This window comes from Antedon mediterranea, chromosome 3 (genome assembly GCF_964355755.1).
Source record: "Antedon mediterranea chromosome 3, ecAntMedi1.1, whole genome shotgun sequence".
In the NCBI taxonomy this organism is placed as follows: domain Eukaryota; kingdom Metazoa; phylum Echinodermata; class Crinoidea; order Comatulida; family Antedonidae; genus Antedon; species Antedon mediterranea.
In genome coordinates, this window is record NC_092672.1 from 28,786,052 (window position 1) to 28,804,852 (window position 18,801).

Consider the following 18,801-nt stretch of genomic DNA (forward strand, 5'->3'; position numbering starts at 1 on the left):
AAGACAGGTGTTACAGATATAATGGAGAAAGTAAGACACTCCAAATGGAGATGGGCTGGGCATGTGGCGAGATTTCAAGATAATAGATGGACATACAGATTAACAGAATGGCAACCAAGGGTAGGAAAGAGGAAAAGAGGAAGACAAAAAGAAGGTGGAGAGATGATCTAACAACATACATTGGAACGGCTGCATGGACTAGGACAGCAAGAATTAGACAGAAATGGAAATGTTATGAGGAGGGCTTCATTCAACAATGGATGAACTAATTGCCTAGATAGAATCTGTAGTATAATTGTTATTTTGCTAACTACTGTACCTTCACACGCGCGGTCCGAAAATAAACAAAAAAACTAAAATGGCAATGGCAATCGAACGGGTCCAGAAACGTGCCTGTAGATTTGTTTTGGGTAGGAATTATACTGGTTATGACGATGCTTTGGTCACGTTGCGCCTGGATGGTCTGATTCACAGGCGTCGGGACCTATGTATTGCCTTTGCTAAATCCATCTTGAACCATCATTCTAAATTGTTCTCACTTCTTCCTTCCAGGGGTAATGTTGTGCACAAATACAACACCCGCAATGCCGATAGGATTCGCAATGTCAATTGTAATACTGTGCGTCATAGTAACAGTCCTCTACCTTATTTGATTAACTTAATTGACGAATTTAACTTGTGAGTTGCGCCCTTCGTTCCCTTTTTTAATTGGTATCACTTGTTTTAATGTTATCATGAAATGCAATTCAGCTTGGGACGCATGCGTCTCTATATATGCTGCTATATTTTATGGATATTTTGTAAGTTTGTTGTTTCATTTTTTTGAATAAAGATATACCAGTCAATATAATATCTTCTAGATAGAAATATGGAAAAATATCGTAATAGTGAGAACTATATTAAATCTACGTTTCGCGGTACATCATCTGAAATAGATGAGGTAGGTATCCAAGGCGGATATTTGTTCTGAAGTGTTTCCATTGTGCTCACCTATGTCAGAATTAAGCATAATTTGTTATATAGATTCATTGCTTTTATCAGCCACTGAGTTTATCAATTATCGATATTCGTTTTCAATTGTACTAAGGCCTTGTTTGTGAAATCTCAAAATGTAGAAAATTCTTGCACATTTTTTTTTTTCAGATTCGAAGAACATTACGTTCCTTGTGTCATCTGGGTATGGTCGTTCATACACTGAGTCAGGGGCGTATTCTGTTAGCTTTAAAGGAGAGCTTTATTTGTTTCAACTACACGCTGGTAAGATCATGATATATAAAGACTTGACTTTGAAAGTTTCACTAATTTAAAGCTCAATACTACTACAAAGCAGTATAAATAAATTAAAGCAAAATCACAAAGTAGCTATAGTAAAAACAGTAAAGCAAATGAAGCTAAAAACACAAACAGATTAACATTATTAAGGAAATAGGTAAACAAAAATTAATAAAGTTGGAGATGGTATTATTGGTTTGTCATAAGTAAGTTGTGACGTCAATTTGATTGTGTTAACGTCATTTTACAAGTAATGTGTCAAACATACCGGCATGATATAACCAAGTACAAGAATCATGTGAAGATCTTTCAATCAATCAATAGAGTGTATATGTGTTATCTATATTAATTAGTCATTGTTAGTTTACGACCTCGGTGAAATAATAGGCATAGGTCCCACAGTATATTTTAGTGTCTTCTTTGTACTGTAGGCAACCTAAAAAGTTTTGATTAGCATACCTTATTAACAAGAAGATAATAAATAATGAATTACATACAAATACATTACATATAAATTACAACAATGTTTCTATTACAGATATTAAAGGAGTAACACCAAACTACGGCAGCTACAGAGGAGGTACCCATATCACCATTGTTGGTAAATACTTTGGAACCAAGATAGAAAACGTTGCGGTTGATGTTGGTGGAGTCAAATGTGAGTTAGTCAGCGTTAAAGATAATGCTATTGAATGCGTCACTGGAGAACAGCCTAGCAATCAAACAACCGTTCCTGGCAACCGTGGAATTTATCGAGAAGTATGGAAAAACAAAGTTAACAGGTAAAAGATAATTTATTCGTGTACATTATCACTAGTGTCGCCTGTAATATTCTTTGTACATCAACTTCCTTTTTAACTATATAATACAAGATGAAAACTAAAATCGCAATCATGATAATGCATAAATTTACCAATTTCTCGTTTGTTTTCAGTGACTTCTCAGATGCTAGAAGCTGGAACACCTTAGACAGTGATTACTACATTGAGGTGCGTGACGAGTTCCAATCTCCAGACAATCCCACTTTTGGGGAGACCGATTACTACTCGTCCAGATATAGGGGCTTTTTTGTGGCACCATACGACGGAATTTTTAAATTCATGATTTACAGTGATGACGAATCACAATTGTACTTTAGTATGACAGAGAATCCAGAAGATAAAGTAAGTAACATAAACATCATGTAAATGTGAAATGTTTTATAAAAATGCATTGCCGTATTACAATGAGCAAATTAATGGCCAAGCAGTTAATGCAGGGATACCATAACTTTATAGCTGCAGCTGTTTCGGTGGTATGAGGTCGCTGCCGTCTTCTGGTTAAACACTGTACACCTTAGGTCCAATTGCATTGCTTGACTTAGTCTGAACGGGAATACCTAGTATATTCTTAGCTGTGTAGCAGTTTTACCATAATGTACTAATTCACACTGTCACTGTAGTGAATAGAAATAATACTTTCTGTTTTTTCAGATGAAAATTGCATTTAATTCACGGGCAACAAAAAGTTTCTACACAAGACCCAAAGAACAAATATCTAACCCACTGAAACTGACTGGTGGAACCCATTACTATATCGAAGCCTATCACCATCAACATCGCGGAAGTCACTACGTTAATGTTGGATTGATGTTGTACGATCTGCCGATTAGTAATGCTGATTATAGTGGAGCAGTTAATGAAAAACAAACAATATCAATTACATCATCAAACAAGAACCAACTGCAGGTGAATGATTCATACCACAATAAGACAGAAGAACCCAATTAAAGGCGACCCAACAAAGTGTATCCTTATTATGTATTGCTTCTCATTCCTTTCTCTTAAAACTGTCCTCTGCAAATTGATTGTCTGGTGTTCTACTGTAGTTTATTCACTTTCTTTTACTTTCACTTTTATTATGCCTCTCATCACAAGAAGATCAGTATTTTCTTTTGCATTTGCGCACCTGACTCGCCCAAGTGACATGCTTAGAAATGGGTGTCACGAAAGCTCAGACCACGAAAGCTCAGACCCCCTAAGACCTAAGATCACGAAAGCTAAGACCCAACACCTAAGATTACAAATATTTATCTTTCGCACCTGCCTTGTATTTTAACTCCCAACATTTATTCTGAATACCACACCTTAGAATTGGCACTTTCATGAAAAAGAATCACATAAAAAGTAACAAATACATTTTTAAATTGATGATTTTACAGACGTTTTTCTCGCACACAAAATGACTAGCCTACAGTACAGTAGGCCTACCCCATGGGCCATGTTCAATGTTTTTGTTTCTATGGAACGTCAAAAGAGCAAAAATTATATAGAGGGCTGAAAACTCTGTGGAGTCCATCTACAGTGTGGATGGAACAATGTAAAATTAAAATTGTAATGATAATAGTATAATCATGCAAGTACGAAGAAATAAATACTGGCAAATAAATTTTAATTTAAAAATCATGATAAGTTTTTTTGTTTCGTTTTCTTTCTGTTTTTATACTTGTACTATTATTGTTGCTCTTTTGGCGCTCCATAGAAACAAAAACATTGAGCATGGGGAGCTCGAGGAGTTACATTGTCATTACAGTATACAAAGAAACACATCTGTAAAATCATCAATTTAAAGGATTTATTTATTTGTTATTATGTGTTTCTCCTTCTGAAAGTACTTATAAGTCCTAATTTTAAAGTGTGGTGTTCAGGATAAAGTTAGTCAACAAATTTGGAGTCAAAATACAAGAAAGGCAGGTGCGTAAGAAAAACATCCTCTGAAGCAACACAATGGAGTAAATATATACCAACAAACAACCCGTCAAGTTTGTTTGTTGTAAAGAAAAAATATACATTTACTCAACAGGCGAAAATAATGTGAGTTTATCTATGTTTTGCGGTAGTATTAAATTATATTTATGGTAATAAATGAAACCTACTGTGTTTAAAATTATGTATGGATAAACAAGTATTGTTTTTAAGCTGTAGTATATCTTAGTATTTGTAATCTTAGGTGTTGGGTCTTAGCTTTCGTGATCTTAGGTCTTAGGGGGTCTGAGCTTTCGTGGTCTGAGCTTTCGTGACACCCGCTTAGGAATAGTAGCCTTTGCGTTTATATCGCCAATGTTTGATCATTGTTTACACCCATCTCTTTTCTAGATTAAACAGACAACCTAATTTAATTTCAGTGTCCGTTTGCGAAAGATATCTACTGGAACGGCTAGAACATACCTATTCATATAACCAGAAATTTGTTCTGTACAATTACGACTAAATAATATTAACATAATACTAGTCTAGGTTCTAGCGTGTGTTTTTAATACCTGAGCTCGAAAACACTGTAGTTTTGAGACGAAAATCAAAACGCCGACTGCTGGACTAATACAAAGAAGACAATAACTACAGGACTATCAAAAAATATTTAGATGTGGATTAAATAATATATATATAAACATTCTCGGCGTGGTACGGCGGAACAGCACTAGTCCTCAGTTGTACACACGCGCAACAGAGATCAAATTGATACGCCCTCATCTTACAGTATTTTTATTCACGAGGCGGGATCTCCGAAGAGATACTTTTATATATATAAACACAGTAGGCAAAGAACATTAATTCTAAACCGCCCGGTGATATACTGAAATTTAATTAATTAATTTGATTAATATATATATATAATAATGCTGTGAGTATCAGTGGCAGAATCTCAATGGAGATACAAAAAAAAAATCTAAATCAAAAACGATAAATTAAAACAGAAAAGTTAGCAGAGCTTTCGAGCAACACCAGCCCTTCATCAGTGCAAGTTTTAAAGACATATGTAAAGACACAGAATAATAACATAAATACAAATACGGTCTAAACAAAGTAGGTGGTTTATGTCACTTGTTACACGTTACTCAAACAATTTGACTTTTCTGAGAAAACTTCTTCAGTTAATTCGTTTTAGTTATTTTAGTTGAATTAAAATGTTTTTAATTCTAAAGGTTTTAAGTATTAACAGAGAAGAAGATGAAGTTTAGGAGATACTGTTGATTGCAAATTGTTCAAACGAGTATGTACGAGTATGTGAAGATCTTGATGGAACGTTTAACAATGCATCTATGGATGAAATCACAGATAATACACTGTTGATTCCAAATTGTTCAAACGAGTATGTACGAGTATGCGAATATCTTGAAGGAACGTTCAACATTACATTTATGGATGAAACCACAGGTAATACGCTTTGTTTAGGCAAAATGTCCACATAGGCTTACATGACTTCCTGCAATTCAATATATAAATTCTTTTATGTTTCTGCCTCTTATCTGATGAATATTTACTCTAAAAACAGGGCCATAGCCACCAGTACAGTTTTTTATAAACATGACACACTCTCATTGCTTAATTATTAATCTTTACGAGATTGCCCAACAATAATATAATTCAAATTGACCAAAATAATGTTACTAGCAAAATTATTTGATTCATCCCACTGCCCCAGCTAACAGTTGATTGAACCGCTCTCACTTTCTTGTGACTACAATCTGAATTAGGTTCATTATCAGCTAATGCCACTGCCAATGAAGTACAAGATGCTATTAATAACCTGCAGAGCGTTGCATATCCTGTGTCTGTCAACAAAACAATACAGTGGACTGGAAATGTGTTTGTGATTCATTTTCCACCAAGTTCAGGTAAGAATGTATGTATTTAAAAAAAAGACAATTATTAACATGTTTTCTGAATACAAACTTTGTTTTTACACCCAGACCATCGATTTTATTTTAACTTGATTTAAACAGGGAAGAATACAATTACTGTTCACTGAAAGTTCTTTATTCATAACTTTAATAGCAAGTGGGAAATTGCCAAACGACAAAGAAAGATCCACCCCGATAATATTACATGTATGATTTCATGATTTTACTAGACTACAAAGCTATCAAGCTGTGTTTAAATTTTATTTTTTTTTCTAATATTCAACTATATTATATTCGCATTTATCGTATTGTACTAGCAGTAATCTTTGCTACGCATGGTCTTTTTCTGCTTTAATATAACAAAAGCGCACTCTGATAAAAATACTTTGACAAATTTTTAAAATAAAAACAAATTGTATCAAGAATAAAATTATTTACGGCCATTGATTTTTTTATACACTATCCCTTCATTTTGAAATATATGTAAGCTATAAAAGCAATCTGGATATGGAACTTTAGACTTTACTTTTGAGTGTGAATTAGATGATAACGAAGTATAAAATGCCAAACTGTATTATTTTGGGTATTTTTCGATCGTGGTGTATTAATTATTTTATACATAGGTCCTATACTATAGATAAAATAAAAAAGTGGACAAAACGAAGTTGTTTTCATGTTCAACAATCAAACCATTTGGAATCGTTTTGTTTGTGTATGTTGATTTTTGCCAACTGTGCACGTACCGCCGTTCAGTGGTTTTGGAGGAGACACGTAAAATTTCGTGAAAAATTTAGTAGCATTAAGCATATAATTATATAGATAGATTATATTTAATCCAATCATTGTGCGCATGCTTATATGCTTCTGTGCATGAACAGAATGAAGGAACCATTATCCACGTTACTACGAAACATGTTATGTGTATTGAATTATTTTGTGTACAGGAAATGTTGAACAAGTTGTTGGTTCTTCAGATGACTTTCAAGTCAACAGCTCCACTGCAGTTGAAGGAGGCATGGATACCATTGACAGTTTCTCTGTAATACTTGACAGTGTTGAAAGTACAGCACTATCAAGTTCATCTACTGCTGAGGATTTCGAAGAAGCTCTAATAGAGATGTTCTCTATCAAATGTAAACGTTCAGGGTTGACTGGAATGTATATCAACGATTACGAGGGTACTGCAAATGAGTACGAATCTGGCATACGAGTGTTAGACATGGAACCGTACTGTGGACGGGCTTCTCTGAAGAATCCCAGTGCTGTTTACAAATCAGGAAAAACTAAGTCATCTAATGGAGAGACTGTTGATGTAATCGATGCTAAAATTAATGGAAAGGTTAATTTTTGTTTTAAATTAATATCCACAAAACATTAAAATATCATGCCATGCCACCATGTTGGCATACATACATTTTAATAGCCTTAAGTGACCTGTGGCAGTGGCCTCCGTTCTGAAACGTTGGTTTCTTAAAGACTCTGACAGGTCTGAGACGTTTATTCTGAAACAAACAGGTCTGAAATCTGTCTAATTAAAGACACTAGGACGGGAAGTAACAGGACGGTGCTCATGACTAATGTATGCATGAGCTTCAACAAAGTGGGCCGAGCTTAGCGTGAAATTCTGTCTTTTTGAGGACGATAAAGTTTGCATTTTCCCGTTTACGGAGAACGAATAGAAATAATGTACATATAACCTTAAATAATATACAGTTCAAATTAAACTTGAAAGTGGAATTTTTGAAACTTTAAATAACATTTAACATAACTTCTAATTTAATTGTTTAACGAAATAAAACGTTTATTTGGTTAAAATGGCTGTGTTAAAAGCAATACATTTTTTGCGGCGCGACGAAGCATAGACCCATGCTGTACCTGTCCACCAGGGTCAAACGTAAATAGGTTTTAAGAAATTCTTGTTATTTAAATTACAGGTATGTTTAGATTATAGAGGAGCACTGTCACAAGATGTAATGTTCACAATTCACTGGAAACATTATGAGGATGGAGATCAACGAAGCGATACAATTTACACAATATCTGAATTGTATGAAACTAACAGGTGATAATATTATTTTGCAGGTTTTTATTTTTAACAAGGCCATATACTGTACATGACTGCAGTCGCGTGCGCAAATTTGAGTTAGTGTTTACCGACCGACCAACCGGCCCACCGACCGACATAGTGAGCTATTATAGAGTCTATTATAAAAACGCCCAATCGGCGACAGAAGCTGGTATTTTTTGTGTTGTCTGTTAATGTTTGTATTTTGTGACATTCATCAAATACACATAAATAACATATAAACGCATAAATGTTAACATTTTGTGTTGGTATAAAAAATGGTTTAAGATATCTATGATTTTCATAAAACTTTTTTACTGTTTTATGCTTAAATTGAAAGTGTTTCAGTGGGTGGTTTTTAATGAAAAATTTGCATAATAATAGAAACAGTGGTGCGAAGAAGTTCCATTGAAATACAAAAATTAGAATACTCTATTGCTAAGGCGTAAACTTAAACGCCCTGTTTATTTTTTTTTTGTATTTGTCATTATCTATTACTTAATTTAGCAGGCTTTTTTTCTCAAAACACTGATTGCAACAGCCAAAGCTTTAGCCTGTGATATCTCTGGAAGTAGACATGGTATCAAGATATTATTTTCAGCTTTTTAAATCTTGGATAGCAGTATTTTGTGCCACAAATGAATATTAGATAAAGTTATTATGCACTATTACAGTATAAACAACATTATAATTTGTAGTTACAGATGTTTATAAAAATATATTGCGATTACTTTGTTGTCGGTTTGGTATTATTTAAATCTGACTTTTATGCTAACTCTACCAGACTGCTCTTTATATAGTATTGTTAAATCGCATTTTCTTTCTTCCAGGTGGCGTTATACTTGCTTCGACATATACAACTATATACTGCAAGATGATGACCTTATTTATGACAGTAGTCCCAGATCTCCATTTGATGTTGAGGTCATTACACTCTACCAAGATGGCGGTGACTTCTACATTGATAATTTGAATATTGGGTCGAGCACAATAACATGTAAGGCAATAATTTATAGAGATGGGAATAGAACAGAGTGTAGGCGAATATAACCTTTCTTCCACCTTTTTGAAAGGGGATGTTCCGTCTAGAAAATTAAATGACACTGCTGATGTTTATGTCTTTTAAATAATTTTGAATAATTGTTTTCAGATATACCCACTCGTTCAGCTGCTCGACCAAACAATATGTTTGTTACCGACATATCTGTTGTCAAATACTATAACAACTTTAACATCACCCTAACGGCAAACTGTGCTTATGGGTTCCCTCTTCTCCAAGTTAAAGCTGCAACCATCACAAATGGATCAGTTGAAGGCGAGAGTGATTATGTCGTATATAGCAACAGTTATTGGCGGAAAGGGACGACAATTTCTATACATAGGTTGATAGCAGCCTCAAAACCAATATCTGGTAGTTTTATGATGGAATGGAATGGTAAAAACTTTGGTAGGATGTTAATCAATTTGGTCTTTGACTCTCACCCTAACATCATCTTAGAGGTGGAGATACTGTATGTCACTCTTAAAAGATATGGAGTACAACCATAAAAATCTCTGTCAACTCTCCTTTACAGCAATATGGGTATCGCCTTGATATTGATGTATGGAACATCTTTTCTAATTATCCACCACACATCCATATACGTTTCCTTATATTTCAAGTTACAGTAATATAGTACTTTTATAATCAATAACCGTCAGAAAGATTGGTTGTCCTGTTTTATCCTGCATTCTTTTCATCTACAAGTTCAGTTAAAATACTCAATTAAGAACCTTACTAATCTTTTTGCATCTCCCTTATTTGAGTTTTAGGCTTTTCAATACACCTACCTATTATAACACTGTTCATTTATTTAATTTTTTCAATACTATAGCTGTACATGCAACATATTCAGCCAAACAAATGAAAGACCTGCTTGAAGGGTATTTTGCCACTGGAGTGGTGGCTGTAGAAAAGACATCAACATGCTCATCTGCTATATGGACCATTGAATGGACTGACATTGGGGGTAATCATGAACCTATAGAGGTATTTATGCATTACTTATTATTGTATTTGTATTTAAAACAAACCATGAGAATATTTCCCTTGTTTGTATATAGAACAATTTGTTCTTAGTCACTGTGTATGAACTGTCATGTTTAGGTCATTTTCTTTTTACTCACCTTTTATAGTAAGCTGTATTTGGTCACAAATTAAAGACTAAAACAAATTTTAAAAAATCATTTAATTTTTGCAGGTTAATGGTACAAGTTTAGTAGGCGATGATGTATCTATTACAGTTACCACAGACGCTGATGGCGCACTCCTTCTTGCACCTATTCCGGGTGACTACCTACGAACCCCACATTCATCACCCCAAGTAAGTAGTTCAGTTGAAATACCAAATTGTAGAGACCGGTCTCCCCGCTAGCATCTTTGTTGTCTTTGACAAGACTGGCAGAAACCATTAATAATAAATTAATTTGCATATTGTTTGTATTTATATTTCAGGTTGAAGTCTATATTAATGAAGTTATCTCCAGTTGTGCAACGGATAATTGTACCTTTGATTATAATGAGGATTACACTGCTGAAATAACAAACATAGATATACATTCAGGTATAATGATACTATATGGTGGGTTTTGTCTAGACCGTGAGCGTTCCGAGTAACAGAACACAACTGATTGGAACTCAAAGTAAAGCGCAGTTGCACAAAATATATCGACATTGTTGACTTGTGTTGAGTTAAACTTTTTCGGAACTGAAATTAATTAACTAAAACTAACTGAAAACTTTGTGTGGTATGTGTAACCACGATTTGCTGCAATAGTTCCATTTCGAAAGTCAACATAATAATTCTAGAACAACAAGTTCTTTCAGTAAAAAATTGACATGAAAGCCTACTTTAATACCTGTATTTTAATTAATATAATTTTCCCAGACTGAAGGTAACTGAGATCTAGTTAAAATTTTAAATGCTAGTATGGCCTAGACATTTTATATAAACGATAATAAAAGTCTTGATTGGTCCAAAGAAAGAACGGAATATTTTAGTAATATCAAACTATTTTTAGGGAAACTAGACTAGAATAAGTTCGGTCTTAGTAGTATAGTTTTACTAGTTTAATTCTCAAGGTTTTACAAAGTTGTATGTTTGTGGAAGAGAATACGGATGCACAGCAGAAATGTGGTGATGATATCACAGCAGGCACCCACACAAATAAAGTAAAACAATAAGTAATAAGATTGATTATTATAGGCAGTATTGATTGAGACATGCAATACACCACAGAACAGTCATAACTTTACCATGCCTAAATTTTAACCAAGTTTCAAGAATGAGTCTAGGTTAAAATAAAATATATATCATAGTTTTTGTTATTTCTTCTGAAGGTTCCGAAGCTGAACAGACGTCAATCACCATCAATGGTACTGGTTTCAGTGTCGATTGCTTTGAGAATATTGTTACCATTGGTGATATAGCATGTGAAGTGCAATCCTGTATTGAGACTCAGATAGTCTGCGATGTCCAAAACGGAAAGGCGGGAATTTATGAAGTCAGAGTTGTTGTTGTACCTTATGGATATTCTGAAGGCAGCAGTAGTGAGTATTGATATTTTAAAAATGTTATAAATTTTAAGCTAAATTTGACAAAATTTACTTTATATAGTCAAGAATATTATTACATTATACCAAATAAATGTTCCTTTAACATAGAGGACATCAAGACAAAAAAAAAACAGTTAACTTGTGTACTAAAAAATAGACTTTTAATTTATACTATTGTTTTATTTTGTTATGTAAACTCTCAATGTTTTCAATACCTATTTTAGTTTACATCATTGTGTACTGTTAACAGTCTATTTCCTTTTATTTCTCAGCTGACGTAACTTTTAACTACACTATCAATATTAACAGAATTGAGCCAGTGTCAGGCAGCGAATCAGGTAGAGAAATTGTTAACAAGTCAGTATTTTTAATTTTAAGTTACATCTCTTGAGAATCAACCGAGAGAGAAAAAAAACATTAAATAAGACACACGTAAAAAAAAAAATCGAGAATATACTAAAATAAGTGTATGTATGTATAATTAATTTTATTGTGTGTAGCTGCAGAATTTATAATAATTATCATTATTATATATTTTAAATCATTTATTTTCCATACTTCCTGATACATTTATTTGTATTGTTATAATATAATAAGACAAACTTGTCAATTGTAATAAGATAGACCATACCTATAGAGTTGCAACGGTGTGGTGTAGGTTTTTAAAGATATTACCGGTTGAGCTCTCGCCAAGCCAAGAAATATGGGGCCAGATTGTTTTTAAATACCATCATATTTATTATTACTATATTATTAATTACTATCCATTGTCATTTTGTACGGTTTTTAGCCAGTATATTAACATGGCAGTCTCAACTTGGTAAGTTTCTTTATTTAATAATTTTACAGGAGGAACTGAAGTAACTATTTATGGTCAAGGTTTTAGTAATATTCCAGAAGAGAACAACATTGCCTTTGGTAGTACACGATGTGTCGCCACTCAATCAAGTTTTAATATTATTCATTGTACATTAGAAGTCCAGGTTAGCAAAGATATCAATTATTTTCAATTTGGTGTTTTATTTTTCATATTGACCATTAAAGTAACTCAATAAATATTTGGAATAAAAAAACATTTCCGCAACTCCATCCGAAATTTTTAAATTTAAAATTGACAGGAAAAACACAATAATAATTCAATAAAAACGAAAGAAACTTTTTAAAAATAGGTCTTTTTCTTTTAATAATAATTTATGCCAGTGCACAATTAAACAATACAATCATTTTGTGAATATTGTAGACATTTTTTTTTTAAACATCTATTGCAGATTTCATTGGGCCTATATGAGCATTGGTTTGAAATAATTAAGTTCAGATACCTTTCTCACGAACCACTGAAAGATAATAGTTGAGTCGTTAATTATGAATGTTATGATTTTTTCTGTTGTTTTTAAGAATGAGTCTAGACAAAAAAGATCGTTAAATTCGCTGAATGTATCTATTGAAGTCGATAAACTATCATCTAGTATTGACAATGCGTTTACTCAAAATCCAGCTTTAACGCCAACAGTATCTAGTATTTCACCAACTTCAAGTAGTGTTCTAGGTTTGTACTTTCTACTGTAATTAGTTACTATCATTATGGTTTGCTGAGAACTGCTGTATTTTACGTTCGTTGCCACCTAACGGCACTTTGTATTAGGTATAGGTATATTGAATTTGACACTCCTCTCCTCTCCTATACGTGGTCACTAAGCCTCGAGCAAGATAATTTTGTTCTCAAACCACTCTTTGGAAATATTAAATTTTCCCACTATCCTTTATTATTAATGTTGTATACAGAACTACACTTAAGTATTGATGCAGGAGAACTATTAGATGTGTTTTCAAACCTCTGATTTGTTATTGTATGTTTTAATAGGAGGAGGCACCATTGTTATACTCAGCACAATCTTCGGAACCAAAAAGCCAATGGTTTATATCAACGAATTGGAATGTACTGTGATATCGTTTAGTGACACCGAAATCCAATGTACTGTTCCTGGAAACGAACCTGGAATCTATGACGTGATGGTATCGGTCCCAGGGAAAGGTTATGCACACGTTGGGTATGTTTCAAACTAGAGATTGTTATGATGTTTTTATAATATATCAATTTAAATGTAGGCCTAAACATAGTGAACTAAAAGATTACCTCACAGGATTAAAACATTTGTAAAACTAGAGGGTACTCCGAGAGTACAAACCTCCGCCTACTGTAAAATTCCTCTACATAAAATGCCCCCTGAATATTTTTTTTAAACATTTTTTTTTATTAGTTCTAAGTGTAAATATGTTAACTGCACACTACAAAGTTGTGGATGACAGTGTGGTGTAATGGTTATGTATCCAGCCTCTCACAGTTGAGGTCGCTGGTTCAAGCCCCACTGAGGGGTTTTTTTTTTTAATTATTTTTTTATTTTTTATTTTTTTTTTTTTGGTGGACCTTGATCTTTGACCCTGACCCTTCAAAATGTAACCACAATTATATGATGTGTCATTGATCATTGTGGCTAAGTTTGGTGAGAATCGGATCAAAACTGTGGTCTCTAGACAGTAAAATAGTTTTTTGTTAGTTGTGACCTTGACCTATGACCTTTCCCCCTCAAATTCGAACTCGTCCGAGCTTTTTGGGCATAGATCATTGTGTCCAAATTTGGTTAGAATCGGATAAAAACTGTGGCCTCCAGGCTGTTCACAGACACACACACAAACACACACAAACATACAGGGGTGAAAACATAACCTCCTTGGCGGAGGTAATAAATAGATAAAAAGTGACTAACCTAAATGAATATTATTACTATTTTTATTATTATTATTGTTTTTTTGTTGTCGTCGTCGTTGTTGTGGCTGCTGCTATTGCTACTGTTGCAGCTGTTGCTGCTGTTGTTGTTGTTTCTGTTGTTGCTGTTGCTGCTGTTGTTGTTGTTTCTATTGTTGCTGCTGTGGCTGCTGCTGTTGCTACTGTTGCAGCTGTTGCTGTTGTTGTTGTTTCTGTTGTTGCTGTTGTGGCTGCTGCTATTGCTACTGTTGCAGCTGTTGTTGCTGTTGCTGTTGTTGTTGTTTCTGTTGTTGTTGTTGTTGCTGTTGTTGTTGTTTCTGTTGTTGCTGTTGCTGTTGTTGTTGTTTCTGTTGTTGCTGCTGTTGTTGTTGTTGTTTCTATTGTTGCTGTTGCTGCTGTTGTTGTTTCTATTGTTGCTGTTGCTGTTGTTGTTGTTTCTGTTGTTGCTGTTGTTATTGCTGTTGTTGCTGTTGTTGTTGTTTCTGTTGTTGCTGTTGTTATTGCTGTTGTTGCTGTTGCTGTTGTTTCTATTGTTGTTGTTGTTGCTGTTGTTGTTGCTGTTGTTATTGCTGTTGTTGCTGTTGTTGTTGTTTCTATTGTTGCTGTTGCTGCTGTTGTTGTTGTTGCTGTTGTTATTGCTGTTGTTGCTGTTGTTGTTGTTTCTATTGTTGCTGTTGCTGTTGTTGTTGTTGTTGCTGTTGTTATTGCTGTTGTTGCTGTTGTTGTTGTTATTGCTGTTGTTATTGCTGTTGTTGCTGTTGTTGTTGTTGTTGCTGTTGTTATTGCTGTTGTTGCTGTTGTTGTTGTTGTTGCTGTTGTTATTGCTGTTGTTGCTGTTGTTGTTGTTTCTATTGTTGTTGTTGTTGCTGTTGTTATTGCTGCTGTTGTTGTTGTTTCTATTGTTGCTGTTGCTGTTGTTGTTGTTGTTGCTGTTGTTATTGCTGTTGTTGTTGTTGCTGTTGTTATTGCTGTTGTTGCTGTTGTTGTTGTTTCTATTGTTGCTGTTGCTGCTGTTGTTGTTGTTGCTGTTGTTATTGCTGTTGTTGCTGTTGTTGTTGTTTCTATTGTTGTTGTTGTTGCTGTTGTTGTTGCTGCTGTTGTTGTTGTTTCTATTGTTGCTGTTGCTGCTGTTGTTGTTGTTGCTGTTGTTATTGCTGTTGTTGCTGTTGTTGTTGTTTCTATTGTTGTTGTTGTTGCTGTTGTTGTTGCTGTTGTTATTGCTGTTGTTGCTGTTGTTGTTGTTTCTATTGTTGCTGTTGCTGCTGTTGTTGTTGTTGCTGTTGTTATTTCTGTTGTTGCTGTTGTTGTTGTTTCTATTGTTGCTGTTGCTGCTGTTGTTGTTGTTGCTGTTGTTATTGCTGTTGTTGCTGTTGTTGTTGTTTCTATTGTTGCTGTTGCTGCTGTTGTTGTTGTTGCTGTTGTTATTGCTGTTGTTGCTGTTGTTGCTGTTGCTGCTGTTGTTGTTGTTTCTATTGTTGCTGTTGTTGCTGCTGTTGTTGCTGTTGTTGCTGTTGTTGCTGTTGCTGCTGTTGTTGTTGTTTCTATTGTTGCTGTTGTTATTGCTGTTGTTGCTGTTGTTGTTGTTTCTGTTGTTATTGCTGTTGTTTCTATTGTTGCTGTTGCTGCTGTTGTTGTTGTTTCTGTTGTTATTGCTGTTGTTGCTGTTGTTGTTGTTTCTGTTGTTATTTCTGTTGTTGCTGTTGTTGTTGTTTCTATTGTTGCTGTTGTTGCTGTTGTTGTTGTTGCTGTTGTTATTGTTGTTGTTGTTGCTGTTGTTGTTTCTGTTGTTGCTGTTGTTGCTGTTGTTGTTGTTTCTATTGTTGCTGTTGTTGCTGCTGTTGTTGCTGCTGTTGTTATTGTTATTATTGTTGTTATTGTTGTTTTTATTGTTACTATTATTATACTTTTATTATTTTCAGATCCCAAGCACAGTTTTCATATGATCTTGAAATAAATGGCATCTATCCTGATCATGGTTCTCTACAAGGTGGTACAACGGTATCCATTATCGGTTCTGGTTTCGGTACTAATACCTCTTTGGTTGATGTATTATTTGGTCGTGTGACCTGTGACATCACACATTTGAATGATGACCTTATTAAATGTACATCCAGGAGCTCAGGAGTTGTACATACTGTAACCAATCAAGGAAAGCATGAATGTATGTTGATACAAGAAGTGTCTTTGTAACATAGTCCCACTGACCTAATCAAAGAGAAACAAACTATCATTAAAGTGTAGTATAGATCAGGCTTTGTTAATTTAGATCTTGGACGTAAGTTTCAGACATGGTAGGCCCACACAAGACACAATACAATATCTACACCTTGAACGCCCACAATATATTTTCCCACAATAGGAATTCATTTCTTGGAGGAGATTCAGTAATTGAACCTGGAAAAGTTAAACCTGATTTATTATAGGCGCTCGAAAATAAATAAAACGGTATTGTAATCCAAAATAAAAAGATATCCAATAGACAATGATAACTCCCAAATTATTTCCTTTGAACATAAAATGTATTCTGAAAATAAGATTGTCCAATAAACTAGGCTGGTATTTATCAATGTTGTTAAAGTCAAGCAGTGCTTACTGAAGTAAAAAACAGAAGTTAAAATCAAACCAGTGCTTGTCATTTGGAGAATGCTCTTGTCATCTTAGCTTAGGTCATTTCTAATATAAATTGTCTTCTAAGACTCCATGACTTTAAACACCATGACTTAAAAGTGTTTATCTATGTCTATCTTTTTTTCTGTTACAGACTATGGAGTTGGTTATAAGTGGGATCCACAGGTGTTAAAAATAATGGCAGGTGATACAGTGATGTGGCAATGGTCAACACCTGCTCTTGTTGACTCTGTAGGTTATACGGTTCAACAAACTGCAGATTCAGATTCTGTAGTATATGATGGTGAAGGGTTCTATGCAGGGTCAAGATCCAAGAGTGGTAAGGAGGTTGTGATTCATTAAGCTACATCCTATTCAAATAAATTAACAAAACAGAAAATTTAGAATATGGTTCTTATTTTTGCTATATCTATAAACATTATAAAGAAAGTGTAAACCTCACAGCAATAATGTTTCTTTTATTCAATGTTAAATCCTCAATACAGCACAACACTATTATACCACTTTTGTAATAATTAACTGGAACACTGTTTTTTTTAAAATAAACAGGTACTTATTCTCACACATTCTACAATGAAGGAGATTATTATTACTCAAGTGATCCTGTAAATTATGATGTCCCAGAGGAAGACAAATTCTATTTAACCGGAATCATCCAAGTAGCTCCATTTGGATCTGTGGCTTATCCAGTATCTGTAAAATTAAATGGAATTGCCGCCAAACATGATGTCAGTGCTCAGAGTAATACTCCAACTGATAGCAGTTCTTTTCCAGGAGATGATGACAGCATATCTGGTTGTTATTCAGCAATGCCAGACATAAGCTACACCTCATTGTTCTCTTTTGCATTCTGGGATTGCAGTACAGCTACTATTGACGTCATTGAACCAGTGATTGGCTCCGCTGAGCAGACTATAACCATCAGAGGATCTGGTTTCAGTAATGTGTCTTGTGAGAATGTGGTCATGATTGGGAATGATCACGTATGTAGTGTCACTTTCAGTAATAAAACTCTTATTGAATGCACTATTGCAACCAATAACACACTACTAGTTGGTTATTATCACGAGATATCAGTTAATGTGAAAAATCAAGGTTACGCTATAAATGTTATTGATACGCTAGCAGCAAGAAGTTATATCTTAGTGCCTAGTATAACCTCTGTTGATCCATCTGAAGGTTCTCTGGCTGGTGGTACAGTTCTTACAATTGAGGGAAATGGGTTCGCTGCCTCATCTGTTGATGAATTGATTGTATCTCTTGGACCAGAGTCCTGTCTCATTCAATCATTTAACTACACTCACATAATTTGTGCCACCACTTCTCATGATGTATCTGGTCATGTATTTGATGTTGCTATCGAATTAAACCAACAGTCATCCATCAACATCGGTGGTCAGCCTTTCAGTTTCATCTACCAGCAACATCTGACAATGCAAGTTCAAGACCTTTTTCAAGATACTATTAGTGGTGCCTTAACCACCATCTATGTAAATGGATCTGACTTTGGTGATGTCATCAGTGACATCACAGTAACGTTCGGAAATGTTGATTGTGCTGTGGTTGCTGTAAATAGTGAAGAGATTGAGTGTGAGGTTGGCTATGTTCCAGTAGGTGAACTGGCAATCATGGTACATCGAAAGAGATATGGAAATGCAAACTTAGTCAATTTTGATGCTGTATGGGGAGATGCTGTTATCAATACTATTATTCCACAACAGGGAAGTACTAAAGGTGGAACTATGGTGACAATCGAAGGAAGCGGATTCCATACTGATGACACATCTGTAGTAATAGATGGTGATGTTTGTTAAATT

At 34.4% G+C, this 18,801-nt stretch overlaps 1 protein-coding gene across 1 annotated transcript; it reads left to right on the forward strand.

Moving 5' to 3' along the window:
- The first annotated feature begins 868 nt into the window (after positions 1–868).
- On the forward strand, positions 869–18,798 carry LOC140044261 (fibrocystin-L-like). Its single transcript, XM_072088739.1, has 22 exons — positions 869–944; positions 1,144–1,257; positions 1,811–2,054; positions 2,207–2,435; positions 2,745–2,999; positions 5,303–5,465; positions 5,786–5,926; positions 6,877–7,271; positions 7,867–7,994; positions 8,828–8,994; positions 9,148–9,444; positions 9,872–10,026; positions 10,238–10,360; positions 10,492–10,600; positions 11,377–11,586; positions 11,865–11,930; positions 12,442–12,575; positions 12,988–13,138; positions 13,454–13,640; positions 16,276–16,517; positions 17,118–17,303; positions 17,534–18,798. Exons 1-22 carry the CDS (start codon positions 869–871, stop codon positions 18,796–18,798), a joined length of 5,037 nt encoding a protein of 1,678 aa, XP_071944840.1.
- Positions 18,799–18,801: the final 3 nt, after the last annotated feature.

What these genes read in the sequence shown, in the direction of transcription:
- LOC140044261 (XM_072088739.1), top strand. Translation starts at nt 869, where the DNA reads ATGGAAAAATATCGTAATAGTGAGAACTATATTAAATCTACGTTTCGC. An exon ending in TGGGTCGAGCACAATAACAT is followed by an intron (nt 8,995 to 9,147) that starts GTAAGGCAATAA and finishes AATTGTTTTCAG; the next exon opens with ATATACCCACTCGTTCAGCT. An exon ending in ATATTCTGAAGGCAGCAGTA is followed by an intron (nt 11,587 to 11,864) that starts GTGAGTATTGAT and finishes TTTATTTCTCAG; the next exon opens with CTGACGTAACTTTTAACTAC.